The 13,514-nt window shown below is 41.3% G+C and overlaps 1 protein-coding gene across 2 annotated transcripts in view; it reads right to left on the bottom strand.

The window, feature by feature from the left end:
• Positions 1–893: 893 nt before the first annotated feature.
• The window catches only part of Shisa9 (shisa family member 9), a 474,421-nt gene continuing 461,800 nt past the window's right edge, over positions 894–13,514 (bottom strand). For both annotated transcript variants that reach the window (XM_074058979.1, XM_074058978.1), the window contains exon 4: positions 894–1,624. In XM_074058979.1, the coding sequence (XP_073915080.1) occupies positions 1,588–1,624 (37 nt within the window). In that variant the 3' untranslated portion in view covers positions 894–1,587. The remainder of the gene's footprint in view (positions 1,625–13,514) is intronic.

Below are 13,514 nucleotides of genomic sequence, written 5' to 3'. Positions count from 1 at the left end.
AAATATTTCTCCTACTCTGCCAACATCTCTTAGGATTTTTTTCCTCTGCCTGAATATGCCTCCTTATCCCCTCCTTAGTGGTGCACATTAAAATAATTTCTCTTTCATTTCCTCTGCCCACCCCCAAAAGCCCCACAAACTTGTAGGGAAATGGGGTGTACAGTGGTTCTGGAAACTTCAACCTTTTGTAACTGTGCATGGTTGGTCATATATGTCCTGTAGGGGGAGCCATCTCCTTTCCCTCTCATCTCTCTACAACCAGTCCATGAAAAAGAAATTTCTGTTCTCTCAAAAGGATCAAGCCAGTATGACTGTGCTGTCCTTGCCTGTCACTGGTACTACTTCAACATGGAGGATTTCTTTATTTGACGTGAGATGAAAGGATTAAAACATAAATTGGAGTAGTTTTATCTGCTCGAAAGAATTGATGCACTCTTTTTCTCCCCTCTTTTTCTCACTCTTTACTCCTCCCCAGGAGTGAGATGAACTATGGTCTTTCATGCACCTGATTGGACAAAAACCAGCCAGACCTAAACCTTCTCTTTTATGGACTCTGAATCATTAGTAATTGGCATAAAACAAAGTATCTTAAAACTAGTAACTTAAAACAACGATGACCATTTACTACATTATACAAGTTTATGGACTATCTAGGTAATTCTGCCAATTTGGGTGAGCTCATTTGTGCATCTTCAGTCAGCTGGAGATTGGCTGGGGGCTGCTGGTCTACTATGGCCTTGACTAGGACAAGTCAGCTCTGCTCTGCTGTGGCTCTCATCCTCCAGCAGTCTAGCCCAGGCTTGTTCTCATGGAGGCTGCAGGAATCAGTAAGTAAGCAAGGCCAGTTGTAGAAGAGTACAAGAAACCCATGCATGTTTTCAAGTTTGCTACCATTTTATTTTTACAAAACAAGTCACATGCCTGAGCTACAGAAATACAATTTACAGGCAAAGGATATGGATAAAGTCAGGTCATTAATTAGAGCTATCAAATTCAATCAAACTACCCCAATCCCAAAGTTTGCCTTATGGGCTTGGTGTATATATTCCATACTGCAAAGATGAGAACAAATAGTGAGACCAGAGTTTTGGACACCAGGCCCAAACTCCTGGGATTCTGCATGCCAGGTCCATTCACTTGCCCCTATATGCCAAATAAAGGGGCATAGTGAAGGACAGAGAAAGGAGATTTATTACACAGCTCAGGACACACCGTGGGAAGAGGCAAAGTAAGCACTCAGCCCATCTTTAGTCAACTTTGGGGTACAGACATGAGCTTTAGTTTTAAATAAGTAAAGAATTAGGAGCTGGGGACAAAACAGTTAAAACAATTCCAGAAACAGGTATGTTCCAGTGGTAGAGAGGGGCCTGGTTGAGCATTATCTCATACCTTGTTTTTCAAGGGTTCCAGAGAAGCTGTTATCACTGTCATCACTTGAGGAGAGTGATCTGGTTCCCAAGATATGATTACTCCTACTCCAAGTTGATCTTCATCATTATAGATAATTGTCCTCATTTGGAAGGGTGGTCTGTCCTATAAGGCTCTGCTGTTCTTTCGAGGTAGTTTCAGTGCCTTGTCATAAAGATGTTATCCATCATTCCGTCCTCCCTTGATTGCAAGGTGGCTGCAGGAAAGAACAACAGGTAAAAAATGGAGACAGAGATGCCAGGCTTTTCACTTGTTTTTAGTTAATTCATGGGCCCAAGTAAGGAGTCAGTGCTTTTCAGCAAAAGCGGTTTAAGTACTTCTTACAATAGTATTACCTGTGGAGGCTAGGGATGCTTTAATGCAAAGAGGATTTTTGAGCCAAACTTTGGAAAGATGAGCATGCATTCTTTTATAGAAGGCAGGACAAGCCAGGAGTAGAGCACGGCTCAAGCAGAAGCTCGGAGGCCCCACACAGCTTGGTGTACTGGAAAAACTGGAAATACCTTTGCAGAAAAAGTACAAAGGTGCATGATGAGAGCCGAGGTTGAGGTGGTGCTAAATTGCTTGGGTTTTATGTTGCAGTCTACCGGAAGTCACTGAAGGTTTCATGCTTCTGAATGAGGTGATCAGCCTTCCTTTGGAAAGACAACCCCTGCCCGAGAAGTAGGGAGAGGAGGAAGAGTCTAACACTCACTGGATCTATAAGTCAGAAGACTTGTTGTCAAATAATGCACCTACCCTGCCTTATTTAGCTCTATTGTTCCTCTCAGGAACACAGCTAAGTAGTTCTAATTCACAAACCTGGAAGCCAGCTCTTTTCATTGTCAGACAATAACATATTCGGGCTTGGGCCACAAGAAAAAAAGAACACCAGAAATAATGGCTGAAATAAGAAGCAAGGCCCCATGTTTGAGGCTCTTTCTTGCATTTTCATCCTGAAGCATCTATAATTAGGCTGGAGAGAAATGGTTTACTTAATTCATGTTATTTCTAGCAGTACTCAGTCGTATCTTTATTACCTCTGTGCATGCTCCCTCTATAAGGACTGACAGCAACAATGGGCTTTACTTATCTTCAGGAAGCCAGCCCATTCTTTCGATGAAGGAAAAATGGCCCCAGCCCCAGGTTGCCATAGACACTGGAGAAGGCTGTCACCAAGCTGCAGCACACCTATTTCCTGGTGACATTCAGAATTAGAGGTATTGGGGAATCAAAAAGAAACTAACTTGAAGAAACAAAGGATCCCTTCAGCAGCTCCTGACATACTTCTTTGCAGAAGCAGCCTTCCCATGCCCCTTCTCCTTTCCCTCCTCCCTGAAGCCAGATGAATGGATTTGAATCCAAAAACCTTAGAAGAATGAAAGCAATAACCTGCACGCATGACTTAAATTCATGCACAGAATCAAGACCCCCCTTTAAACCAAGTCAGTGGCTTCCTGGGGTGCCAAACTTCTTGACATGCTGCCAAGTCCTGAATGATCTGTCACCTGCCTATGTCTCCAATCCTGTTAGTCACTCTTCTGCTGCCACACTGTCATCCTCTGAGTTCATAAATATGCAAAGCATTTTCCCAGCTGGGGGCCCTTGTCCTTTGCATTTCCCCTTTCTAGATTTCTATTCCCCTTAATATTTGTGGTCTAGCTCCGTCTTGCTGCCCAAGATTCAGTTTTCATGGAGACGATACCTGCCTGTAATATCTAAAAATAATTCCTCCAGCCCCAGTTATTCTGTTACATCATCTTCGTTGTTTCCTGGCAATTGTCATCATCTATAATTATCTTTTATTTACTGTTTGCTTATTTATGGTTGATCTCCCCCACTAGGGTGCAAGCTGCATAAAGGCAGGTGCCTGATAGATGCCTTTGTTTGGTTTCTTCCTAAAGCAGACACTGAGTCAGGGGCTCCAGTGGTTTATTTGTGAGGTGCAGTAAGGAGATGGAGAGTGAGACAAAGAAGGGAAGACAGCCAATAAATGATGACATTAAACAAGTTATCATTGGGGTAACTGGAGTATAACCTTCCTGGAGAGCTGTATGAGCCAGGTGTGTGTAGGACATACATCCCAGAGTTCCCCCACCTGAGCAGTGGGAGAGCTTGGTAATTACACACTATCTTCCATCAGTCACCAAGGGCTGTTTCCAGGTAGTAGGAATTCTTCACTCTGTTGTGTCCACGGACAGAGAAACTTTTAGGCGAAGTGTTGTGTAATGTACCATTGGAAGTTGGGCTGTGTGTGATGTTGATAATAAGGCCTAAAGGACAAGGAGGGCCTGTTGATAATATCTGTCACAGTGCTCTGTAGATACTCCTCTCATGAATGATTGTGCCTGTTGCTGCTGATAATATCTGGCCCTCAAGAAATTTTCCAGGCTATTAAGGCAGACAACTAGCACACATCAAAGAAGGCACAGAATTAGGGCTCAGGAAGGGCTGGATCCAAACCCACTTGTGTGGCCTAGACAAATTTCATGACCTCTCTACATCTTTTACAGGTAAGTTCATCCCCTGAAAAATGGGGGTAATGATTCCTACCTCAAAACATTATTGTAAAATAGAGACTGTATACCAGGCTAACAACTGTACTGGAATATACCAGGTGGTCAACAAATATCATTGCTCTTTGCCATGAAATAGCAGCAAATTCTATATGGCTGTGTGTGATTAAGGGATTCATTGGACAACAAATGCTAGTAGACTCATAAAAGTTACTGTTGGCAAGATTTTCTCTTAGAAGAGTTAGGTATACTTTGAAGAATAATGGGGTCACCATGGATCAGTAGGAGATGGGAAACTAGTCTGACTAAGAACAATATTCAACTCTATCAGATGCTTACCAGGTCTCAGGTCTTGTTGGAGGCACTTTTTATATATTTCATTCTAACCTGACAATATAACCCTATGGGGTAGGTGTTATTATCTCCCTACCCTCAGCTTTGAAGATGAAAAGTAAATGAAAAGAAAGTTAATTCCCTGCATGCTAAGTAGCAGAATATGGACATAGAGTAGGAATTGTCTTTAGAGAACTGTGTAGGAAAAAGATACAGTGGTTCCCCCCAGGTGTCTACAATACAAAAGTAGGAGTATGACCATTTGGGTAGAGGCAACTTAACAGAGTGGTGGGAGCCACATGGAGCCAGGGGGCCATGAATATCACAGAAGAAAGGCTTTACTCAATGAAAGGAATGGAAGGATTGTCATGCTGCCTCTTTTCAATTGAGGCAGAATTTACACGCAGTGTAGTGCACACAAGTTGATGGCACAACCCAATGAATTTTTGCTTCTATATACAACCATATAATCACCACACAGTCAAAATAGAATATTCCCATAACTCCAGAAAGTACCCTTGTTCCCCATTCCAGTCAGTAGCTCCCTTCTTCTAAGGAGTCACTCCTTTGAGTTTAATCCCTAAAAATTAATTTTAATGTAACATCTTTCTAATGTGTAAAAGGAATTTGTGCATGTTATAGAAAATCTAGACGAAAACCAAAAAGATTGAGAGTATGGTGAATTGCCTGTAATCTTACAGCTCAGAAGAAAGCTGCTTCAACCTATGATCTGTTCCTTTCTGACTTGATTGTGCATTTTAAAATCTTGAGAACATGTTGTATATTCAATTTTATATTCTGATTCTTAAGTGCATCATTAGGATATATGCATTTTCCCAGTACAAATTCTTTGTAAATTTCATTTTATATGGCTTCAAATATTCTATTGAGGAAATGCTTGCTGATTCCCTAAATGTTAGTACTTTTAGTTTGTGTCCAAGGACTCAGTCATGACCATGACTCTTTTTATCCATAAAGCTCTGTCTGAATTTCAGATTCTATACGAATGGGAATAGAAACTCTCAAAATGATACCTCCTGATAACTCATGCTAAATGGTTTTCCAGAAGTACTGATTATAGCATTCCTATCACCTGGATTAACAAAGGGCCCCCATTAGGCAGCATCTTCACCAGCATTGACCACTACTGTTTTGGGTGTTTTGTTTGTTTCTTTGTAACTTGGAGGACTATCCAGAAAAGTTGACAAAAGCTCTTGAGTTAAAAATCTCTTTTTAGTATCCACTCTGAAGAACAATGCTGCTTTACTTTTCCTCTCACATTCTGTAATGTTTAGAGATTCTGGATATGTGACCTCAGAAATCACTTTGGTTCAACATCTGGAACCATCAATGAGCAATAAGTAAGGAGGACAGTGGAGAGGCATCGGTTGCCTGCCTTGGGGCAGAGTGACAGATGACCTTCCGTTACATAACCCCCTTTAGAAGAGTACATTCTGTTCACCTCCCATCTTATCACAGGCATCGAGAAGGAGGAAGCTGACCAGTCTGTGACTTGGGCAGCTTCAGAGGGTGACTTTGTGACAATGAGAGCCACATGAGAGCTGGTAATTACAGCATAAAGCACAGCCGAGAAGCATAATGATCATGGCCACCCCTAACATTTAGGTCAGACTCAATAATGGCCTTTGAAGGCATGTTCTGCTATTTAAAATTACCCTCCCATCTCCAGGAAAAATGGCCTTTTGCACTGAAATAAAAGGCCAGTGTATGTGTATATGTTCTCTGTGGAACACTTCCAAACTTGCTTCTAGGAAAAGCACTGCAACAAAAATTTTCCTCCAAATGTGAAGAAAAAACCCTACTTCTTATAATAAACTTTTCAAAAACTCAAAGAAGTAAGTCCAGTGGTGGTAGCCTCTGGCAGCAAGAGATTCATATAAACAGACGGGTTCATTCTAAACCCAAATTGGAAGTACTGCCTGCTTGCTGAAGGTTAGTTACCCCTGGGCCTGTGTTGATTTGAACATGGTTTTCCCTTGCAAGTTATTCTCCAAGTGACTTCAGTATCCCATGATGGTCACCATCATCGAATTACGTCTGGACCTCTTTTCTCAAATCTGTCATGCATTAAAATGATGGGCACACAGTGATTGATGTTGTGAATGTGTTTATGATTTTTTTCCAGGAGACATTTTTAGATGATATAATATTTATCCACAATGGCAATGAAAGATTTCTGGGGCAATCATTCAAAACCTTGGACAGAAAAAAAAAATGTTTTCGTGTGTAGCTGGTGAGTTAATGCCCTCCAAGTCTCAATAACCCTGACCTTCTTGGTTCCTTTGTGTTTATCCTGTGATTTGCTATTTATAATGCATGTCCAGTCCATAAAGAAAATGATTTCAAATTCCTTGGGTAGTAGATGGGCATTAAAAAGGCAGTATGTCTGAAGGCCGGACATCCCAGGTAGCCTGTATTTACCCACAAGACAAGTACTGTATGTGCTGTGGGTTTGGAAAGTATTTTTTCTTTCTCCTCCTACCCCATGTTTCTGGGATATATGCCTCACCTTTCAGTCATGCTGTGAGGCCAGAGACTGGGGAACATGTGACCTTTCTATATATCTCTCAATCATTCCTCTGAGTTCCCGTCACATCCATGGGGCACAGCAAAATATGTAGGATGCTAGGTCCCAATACATACGGAACCCAAACCACCACTTTCTAGACTTAGGAACCTACCTGTTGCTCCTGAGGCTTCAAACATCAGTCCACCATACTACATATCATCTCTTTAGTGGATCTTTGAGAATAAAAATCTGCAAAGGATATGGTGGTGGCATTGACTTTTGGTTAAACACACTCAAGTCAAAGGCTCACAAATGACAAGCTGCTTCCTTTAAACAGGGATGGGGGACAATACAGAAAGCAAAATACAAATGGGCCTGTATTTTCTGATTCCCCATAGTCCGTCTCTCTCTCTCCTCTCTTTTCTTTCTCGTCTCTCTTCTGTGTTCTCTTGCTCCCTCCCTCCACCCCCCTCTCTCACACACATACACACACACACCTGGCAAATTGTCCTGCCATGCATGTTGTCTTGTTTAACTCCTACTTATCCTTCCAACTCCCAGCTCAGAATCCCATTCTCTGGGATACCTATTTGTATCTCTCTAGCAATTAAAAGCAAGTCACCTCCCTGTTCTGCTGATCTTGTTCTGTCTGCCTCATTGAACTCATCATACCAAATTAAATGTTTGGTTTTATAGACTATGAACATCTTGCCTGCAAGGACCAGTTTGTTCCACCATATTTTTCCTCCCTAGGATTTAACCTAGTGGTAAACACGTAATAGGGACTCAGCAAATGTTTTTAAATTATATTGACTGCTCCAGTGAACCTGCACCTATTATATAATACATAATACATTGAATACTTACCATGCGCAGAGCACTATTCTAAGCATTCTGTACTTACTCCTTACTAATCTTGGGGATAATATTATCTTCCACGTTAAAAATGAGGAAACAGAGTCCAAAGATTGACCCAAAGTCACACATCTATTAAGGGGTAAAGTCAGGATTTGAGTCCATGAATTTAACTTACTGTTAACATATCATAGCAATATGAATTAAGACCAAAGCATTCAATCAGAGGAAAAGGTAGTTTGTCACATGATTCCAAATGGCCCAAGGGGAATGTTTCCTTTTTACTATCACTAATGTTTAAGACAATATATGCTCATTTGCTTCTTTCTTCATTCTCTAAATAAATACTTATTGACTGCTATGTTCCAGGGGCTGTGTTAGGAATTGGCTTTAGAGATGAATAGAAAAGGATATAGCCGTTATCTCCAAAAAGCTTAGCATTTAAATTCAATTTATTTCTCTTTCAGCAAACATCTCCTGAGAACCAACTTTGTGCCAAGACTGTGCTAGGTGCCAGAGATACAAAGATGAACCCAGAAGACGGTAGGCTCCTTGACGAACTTACAAGTGGTTGGGAAGACAAAGACACAGCGATGATTAAAGCATAAAAAAGGTATAAAGGAAAATAAATGTTTTCCAGGTACCTAAGATTTCTTGGAGGAGACATGGTGGTACCTGTGTCTTCATGGATCCATAAATGCTAACCAGGTGCAGGACATCGGCAGATGTACCAAAGACGTAGAGATGAGGAATAACTTCCTGTGTGTTATGTACAAGCAGGCTGATGCTGCCTGAACATAGAGGGAGGCAATCAAAAGCTAGAGACAGAGTTCAGAGAACATAAAGACATGGATAACAGAACATGCTAGAAAACAAAGGAAAATTTCCATGATTTTTTTTGGCAGTACTGGGATTTGAACTCAGGGCCTCGTGCTTGCTATGTAGGTATTGTATCACTTGAGCCATGTCCCCAACCCTTTTGCTTCAGTTATTTTTCAAATAGGGTCTTACAATTATGCCCAGACCAACCTGGACCATGATCTTCTCATTTGCACTTCCCATGTAGCTAGGATGACAGTTAAGTGCCACCACACCTAGCTTTTTATTGATTGAGATGGGATCTTGTGAACTTTTTGCCTGGGCTGGCCTTGAACTATGATCCTCCAGATCTCTTTCTCCCAAGTAAATACTATTTCAGACATGAACCAGGGTGTCTGGCTTCCATGGAATTTTTACTATTTCCTATTGAAGGTCCTATGGAACTTTCAATTTTCTCCATAATAATAAATAATAAATGAGAAGAGCACAAACTGGTCTTCATAAAGAGCAGGGGAGGTAAGCTTCCTGCTAAGATAGTTGTAGAAAGCCTAGATCTTGGAAGATAGCTTCTACCTGACAGTTACTGCCTCACCAGGCCCAGAGGTACTTTGGAAGCAGTGTTACTGGACTTCTAGTCTGGACTCCTCCTTTAAACTAGAAGGAAACTGCACTTAAACATGATTGATGTCCAGATTATTTCATAAGTGTCAGAAAATAATATCAAGGGAGAGTAAAAATGAATAAAAGGCAGACCCAGGAAGAATAATGAAGGTGCGTTAGCGGGTGGTTTAGGATGCATGGTATTTTGTTAATGTTAAGATTTCCCAGGTGATTCATGTAAGTTCAAGCACAAGACAATAAATAGGAGTTTTTTGGTTTTTTTTCCTTGTTTGAAACAATGAGCCTCTGTGAATGAAATAAAAATATAAGGACTTGGGAAGGTGGGGAGTAAATTATAAGGGCATAAAATTGTTGATAGGGGCTATGTTCCACCACACAGTAGCAAAAACAACCATAGTCATTTATGAATGTTTGCTACTTTAAATATTACCAAGTGCTTCATTATTTCATGTGATCCCAATCTCATCCATGGGAGGTAGAAATGACACTGTCCATTCAATAGATAATGAAGAATGAGATAGACGAATGTTGCCTCACGTCTTTCAAGTGATTATTCAAACTCAGGGACACTGAAAGTAAAATGAATTCATTTGCTCTAACACCCTCCTCCAACCACCCACTCCTAGCCAAAGCCCCCCAAGAATCCCTCCATCCATCTAGTACCAACATCATATCTAACCATCAACTTTTACAAAATCTCTTTGTTAGGAAAAACGCTGCTCACAAAGAAAGCTCACGAGAAAAGTCTCACATCTATAGAGCAAAGTTTAACGGCAGGCCCAAACTGCCAGGCTGGCCAGGGAAAAGATGGCGCAGCCCCGAGTCTGGGTGAGCAGTGGCTTTTATAGAAGGGGGAGGGTAAGGAAGTTAGTGCATGCACAGTAGTCTCTGGTAGAGGTGGGGCTGTCTTAGAGCATGGGAATTTGTTTAAGGGTGGGGCTGCCATTTTGGCAGATTCACAAAATGGCGACATTATTGTTCTATCATTCCCCCATTTTTTCTTTAATAATGATGAGGGTAGGGGTTGAGGATCAGGAATTGGGGTGAAGCATCGGTCTCTTTAGCTGCTTCCTGCTGGCAAGGGGGCATTGTATGGGGCAGGATCCTCAGGCTCCTGTGTCCTGGTGGGGGCCCTCATAGCAGTCCTCTGGATGGTTTTAGAGAGGTTGATATCCCTGGAGGTACAACTGGTTAAACTTTTGATCAGCAATAGCAGACATGTAGTATGATACAAGAGAGGAAGCTTAAGAATAGGAGAGCAAGAAACATAGGCATTAGGATGGGCATTAGCCAGGAGAACCACTGTGAAATGTTGTTACCCTTCTCCATTTTCTAATTGTTTCTTGAGAGGTGCCACCATTGGGGGAACTCATTGAGCTTGACAGCAGTGGGTGTCATGAGAATGACCAGATGAGGGCTGGTCCATTGAAGTCCCAATGGAGAGGATAGAAGATCCTTTTAGGAGAACAAGATGCCCTGGTTTAACAGAAATTGTTATAGAGTAGGGCAGGATCTGGACTGCATGCTTTCTGAGAAGTTCCCTGAGAAGGTTAAGATAAGATAGGTAGTCAGCCAGAGGAGCAGAGTCCATTGGAGGCAAGTTTTCTAAGAGAAATTGGTGGCCATACATTATTTAAGACCCAAATAGGAGGAGCATAAAAAGGTGTCTGCTCAGGGACTGCATACCTAGGGATCTAAATTCTGCAAAATCCTATAACTGCCAGGAAAGTTGTAAGCTGTCTTATGGTATGGGGGTTGGGAAATGGAAGATTGGGTTGATGCATTTATGACTCAGGCAGTGAGTCTGTCCCTTTAAGGCCACACCTAGGCAGGTGACCTTTGGGAGGCAGGGGCTGTTGGGATTTAAATGTAACACTCTTGGATAAAAGAGAGCTTTAGCTCATTATTTTATATAAATTGACACTTTTAACTTTTTAAATGTTTGCACCATATTTAGATAAAGAATAACATAACACTGCTACAAGGTGGTCATTTAAGACACATAAGCAAATATGTGAATGAACTCTGATTTAGTAGTACTTAAAGCTTGATAAGATCAGCAGAAAACACAAATAATTTCTTTGATAAAATCTTTCTCTATAACAGTTTTTTGCAGATGTTACTCAGAGCAGAACAATATTAAGATAACCTTGTTATTTTATAGACATAGAGGATTTGATTTTAGTTTGACATGACCCTAAAAATCTTTTAGGCAACTCTTAGATTATAGTCAACTTTAACTTTATTACACATTGAAGGTTTTTATACACTTTTAAAACTTACTTAGACCTTTATATAACATATTAAACCTTTTGATGATTTGTCTTTATCCCTCCTATTTGAAACAATCTTTAGGATAAATTCTTCTTTACAAAATCCTTTCTCATCCAAAAACATTTCTTTTTCCTTTAACTTCTCAAAAAATCCATTTACTACCTATCTATATCCTTTTAGTTGTTTACTTTGTAGCTTGTATTTTAAAATTAGCTTTTATAAGAATTTTAAATTTATTATATGGGCTGGAGTAACTAATTAGTAGCCCTGTTGTTTTAAGGAATTTATGATCAAGGCATCAGGCCTCATCTTCCCTCAGGCTTGAGGGGATATTGTTTTTGGTGTGGAAACTGTGAGGGATTTTTGATTTTTATTTGAATAGGGAGGGCCATCCTGGCCCACCCTACACTCATCTCATCAGTCCACACTGTGGAATCTATTTGTTCCTGAAGGAGGGGGCAGCAGAGATAGCTGCCTGGGGGGAGGAGAACTGAGCTTTTTATTGAAATAGTAAATCCCATCCCAGCAGGGACACTGGAGTTTTAGGTACTATGAGGAAAGAGTGACAGAAGCAGAGGTCTCCCCAAGAGCAGGCCAGAGGCCAGGTAAACTAGCACTCTAGGGGCTTGCCAGGTTTGCCCCGAACGATAACTTTTGTCATTGGACCAGGGACCAGAAGAAAAAGGAAAAACAGAGAAATGGGCTCCACTGTCTAGAAGGAAAATGACCTTTTGTTTTTCTGCCATTATGGCTTCTCAACATTGATGTCAAGAAGTGGAGTGTGGACAGGAGGCTGGGACCCATCAATCCATAGGAGGTGGCACCTCACCTTCCATCTGGTAATGGGGGCACTTAGACCTCCAGTGGTTACCCTTGCAGAGGGCAGGGTCCCGGTTGGGGGCAGGGCTGTCTCCCGGGCTGTCCCCCCTTAAGCATTCTCTGCAGAAGTGCCCCTCCTGTCTACCATGGTAGCAAGTTCAGGATTCAGGCCCCAGTTGGGTGGGGCCCTCTCTGAGAGCAGCAATGAGGCCATGGTGTCTCTTATCTCTTTTGCTCCTGTTAGTAAGATCCCGGACATACAGACATAGCTATAAATACAGACATGGCTATATTACTTGGTTCAAAGACTTTTTCCCTTCAGCCACAGTCTGAGTTTTTACGAATATCTGGGGCTGACTGTTAGAAATTTGTCATTGAGGAGAACTTCTCTCAGCTGTGACTCTGGGTCCATCGTGGTATGCTTTCTGATAGCCTCCTTAAGATGCTGTAGAAAGGTAGGGGGATTTTCTTTTTTTAGGGCATTGCTATAAAGCAAAGTTGTTATTTTACATTGACACCTGACACTCTGCAGAGCAGGTCTCTGAACTATTCTGGGCCTCAGTTTCCTCACTTGAAGAATGAGGGATCTGGTCTAGGTTAAACTACATTTTTCCACTATGAGATGGCTGAAGTGACATTAATGCCACTTATCTTCCTTACCATTTTTTTTTAATTTAGTAATGTTGGGGAATTGAACCCAGGGCTTTGTACATGCTGGGCAGACATTTTTTCATTGAGCTACATCTTTATCCCCACATATATATATTTTCCTTTTATACTTTTATAGAAAAGGTCTAATTGGAGTATGGTATTGTAATTTAAGGAACCCTGTGAAGGCCACTTCTCTTGGTCACCCAAAGCATACTGAGGCCAGGTCTCAGTACAAAGGTTTTAACATCTACCAGCCAGAAGACTGGAAGATGCAGGTCCCATTTAGAAAGAACAAAACGTTAAGGATCCTGTTTTTTAGCTAACAGCAGGCAGCCTCTTTAATAAAGGCTACCTTTTTAACAAAGAAATAAATCATTTGTAAAGTTAGAGAAGGGCATTCAGAGGACATTTCAGGACAGTGCCATACGGGACAACTAGTGTTAATATTTGGAGGGAAAAATTTATGTTGAGGCCAAAGGTATAGAAAATTCTAAATGAGAAGTTTAGAGACCACAGTAATGTCCATTTTGTTATTTCTGGAACTATAACCTTAAGCTAACAATTGGCTTACAAGGGCTGGGTCTGATGCTCCAAGGTGTGAGGTGGGGTTAGGAGCAGGACTTGTGCAAAGTGCCACTCCCTCCACAAACACCTGGGACAAATGCCCCTGACTGCCTAGGCCTGATCCT

The sequence above is a fragment of the Castor canadensis genome, chromosome 17 (assembly GCF_047511655.1).
Source record: "Castor canadensis chromosome 17, mCasCan1.hap1v2, whole genome shotgun sequence".
In the NCBI taxonomy this organism is placed as follows: Eukaryota; Metazoa; Chordata; class Mammalia; order Rodentia; family Castoridae; genus Castor; species Castor canadensis.
Note: the sequence above shows the minus strand (reverse complement) of the source record. Positions and strands in the feature narration are given on the sequence as shown.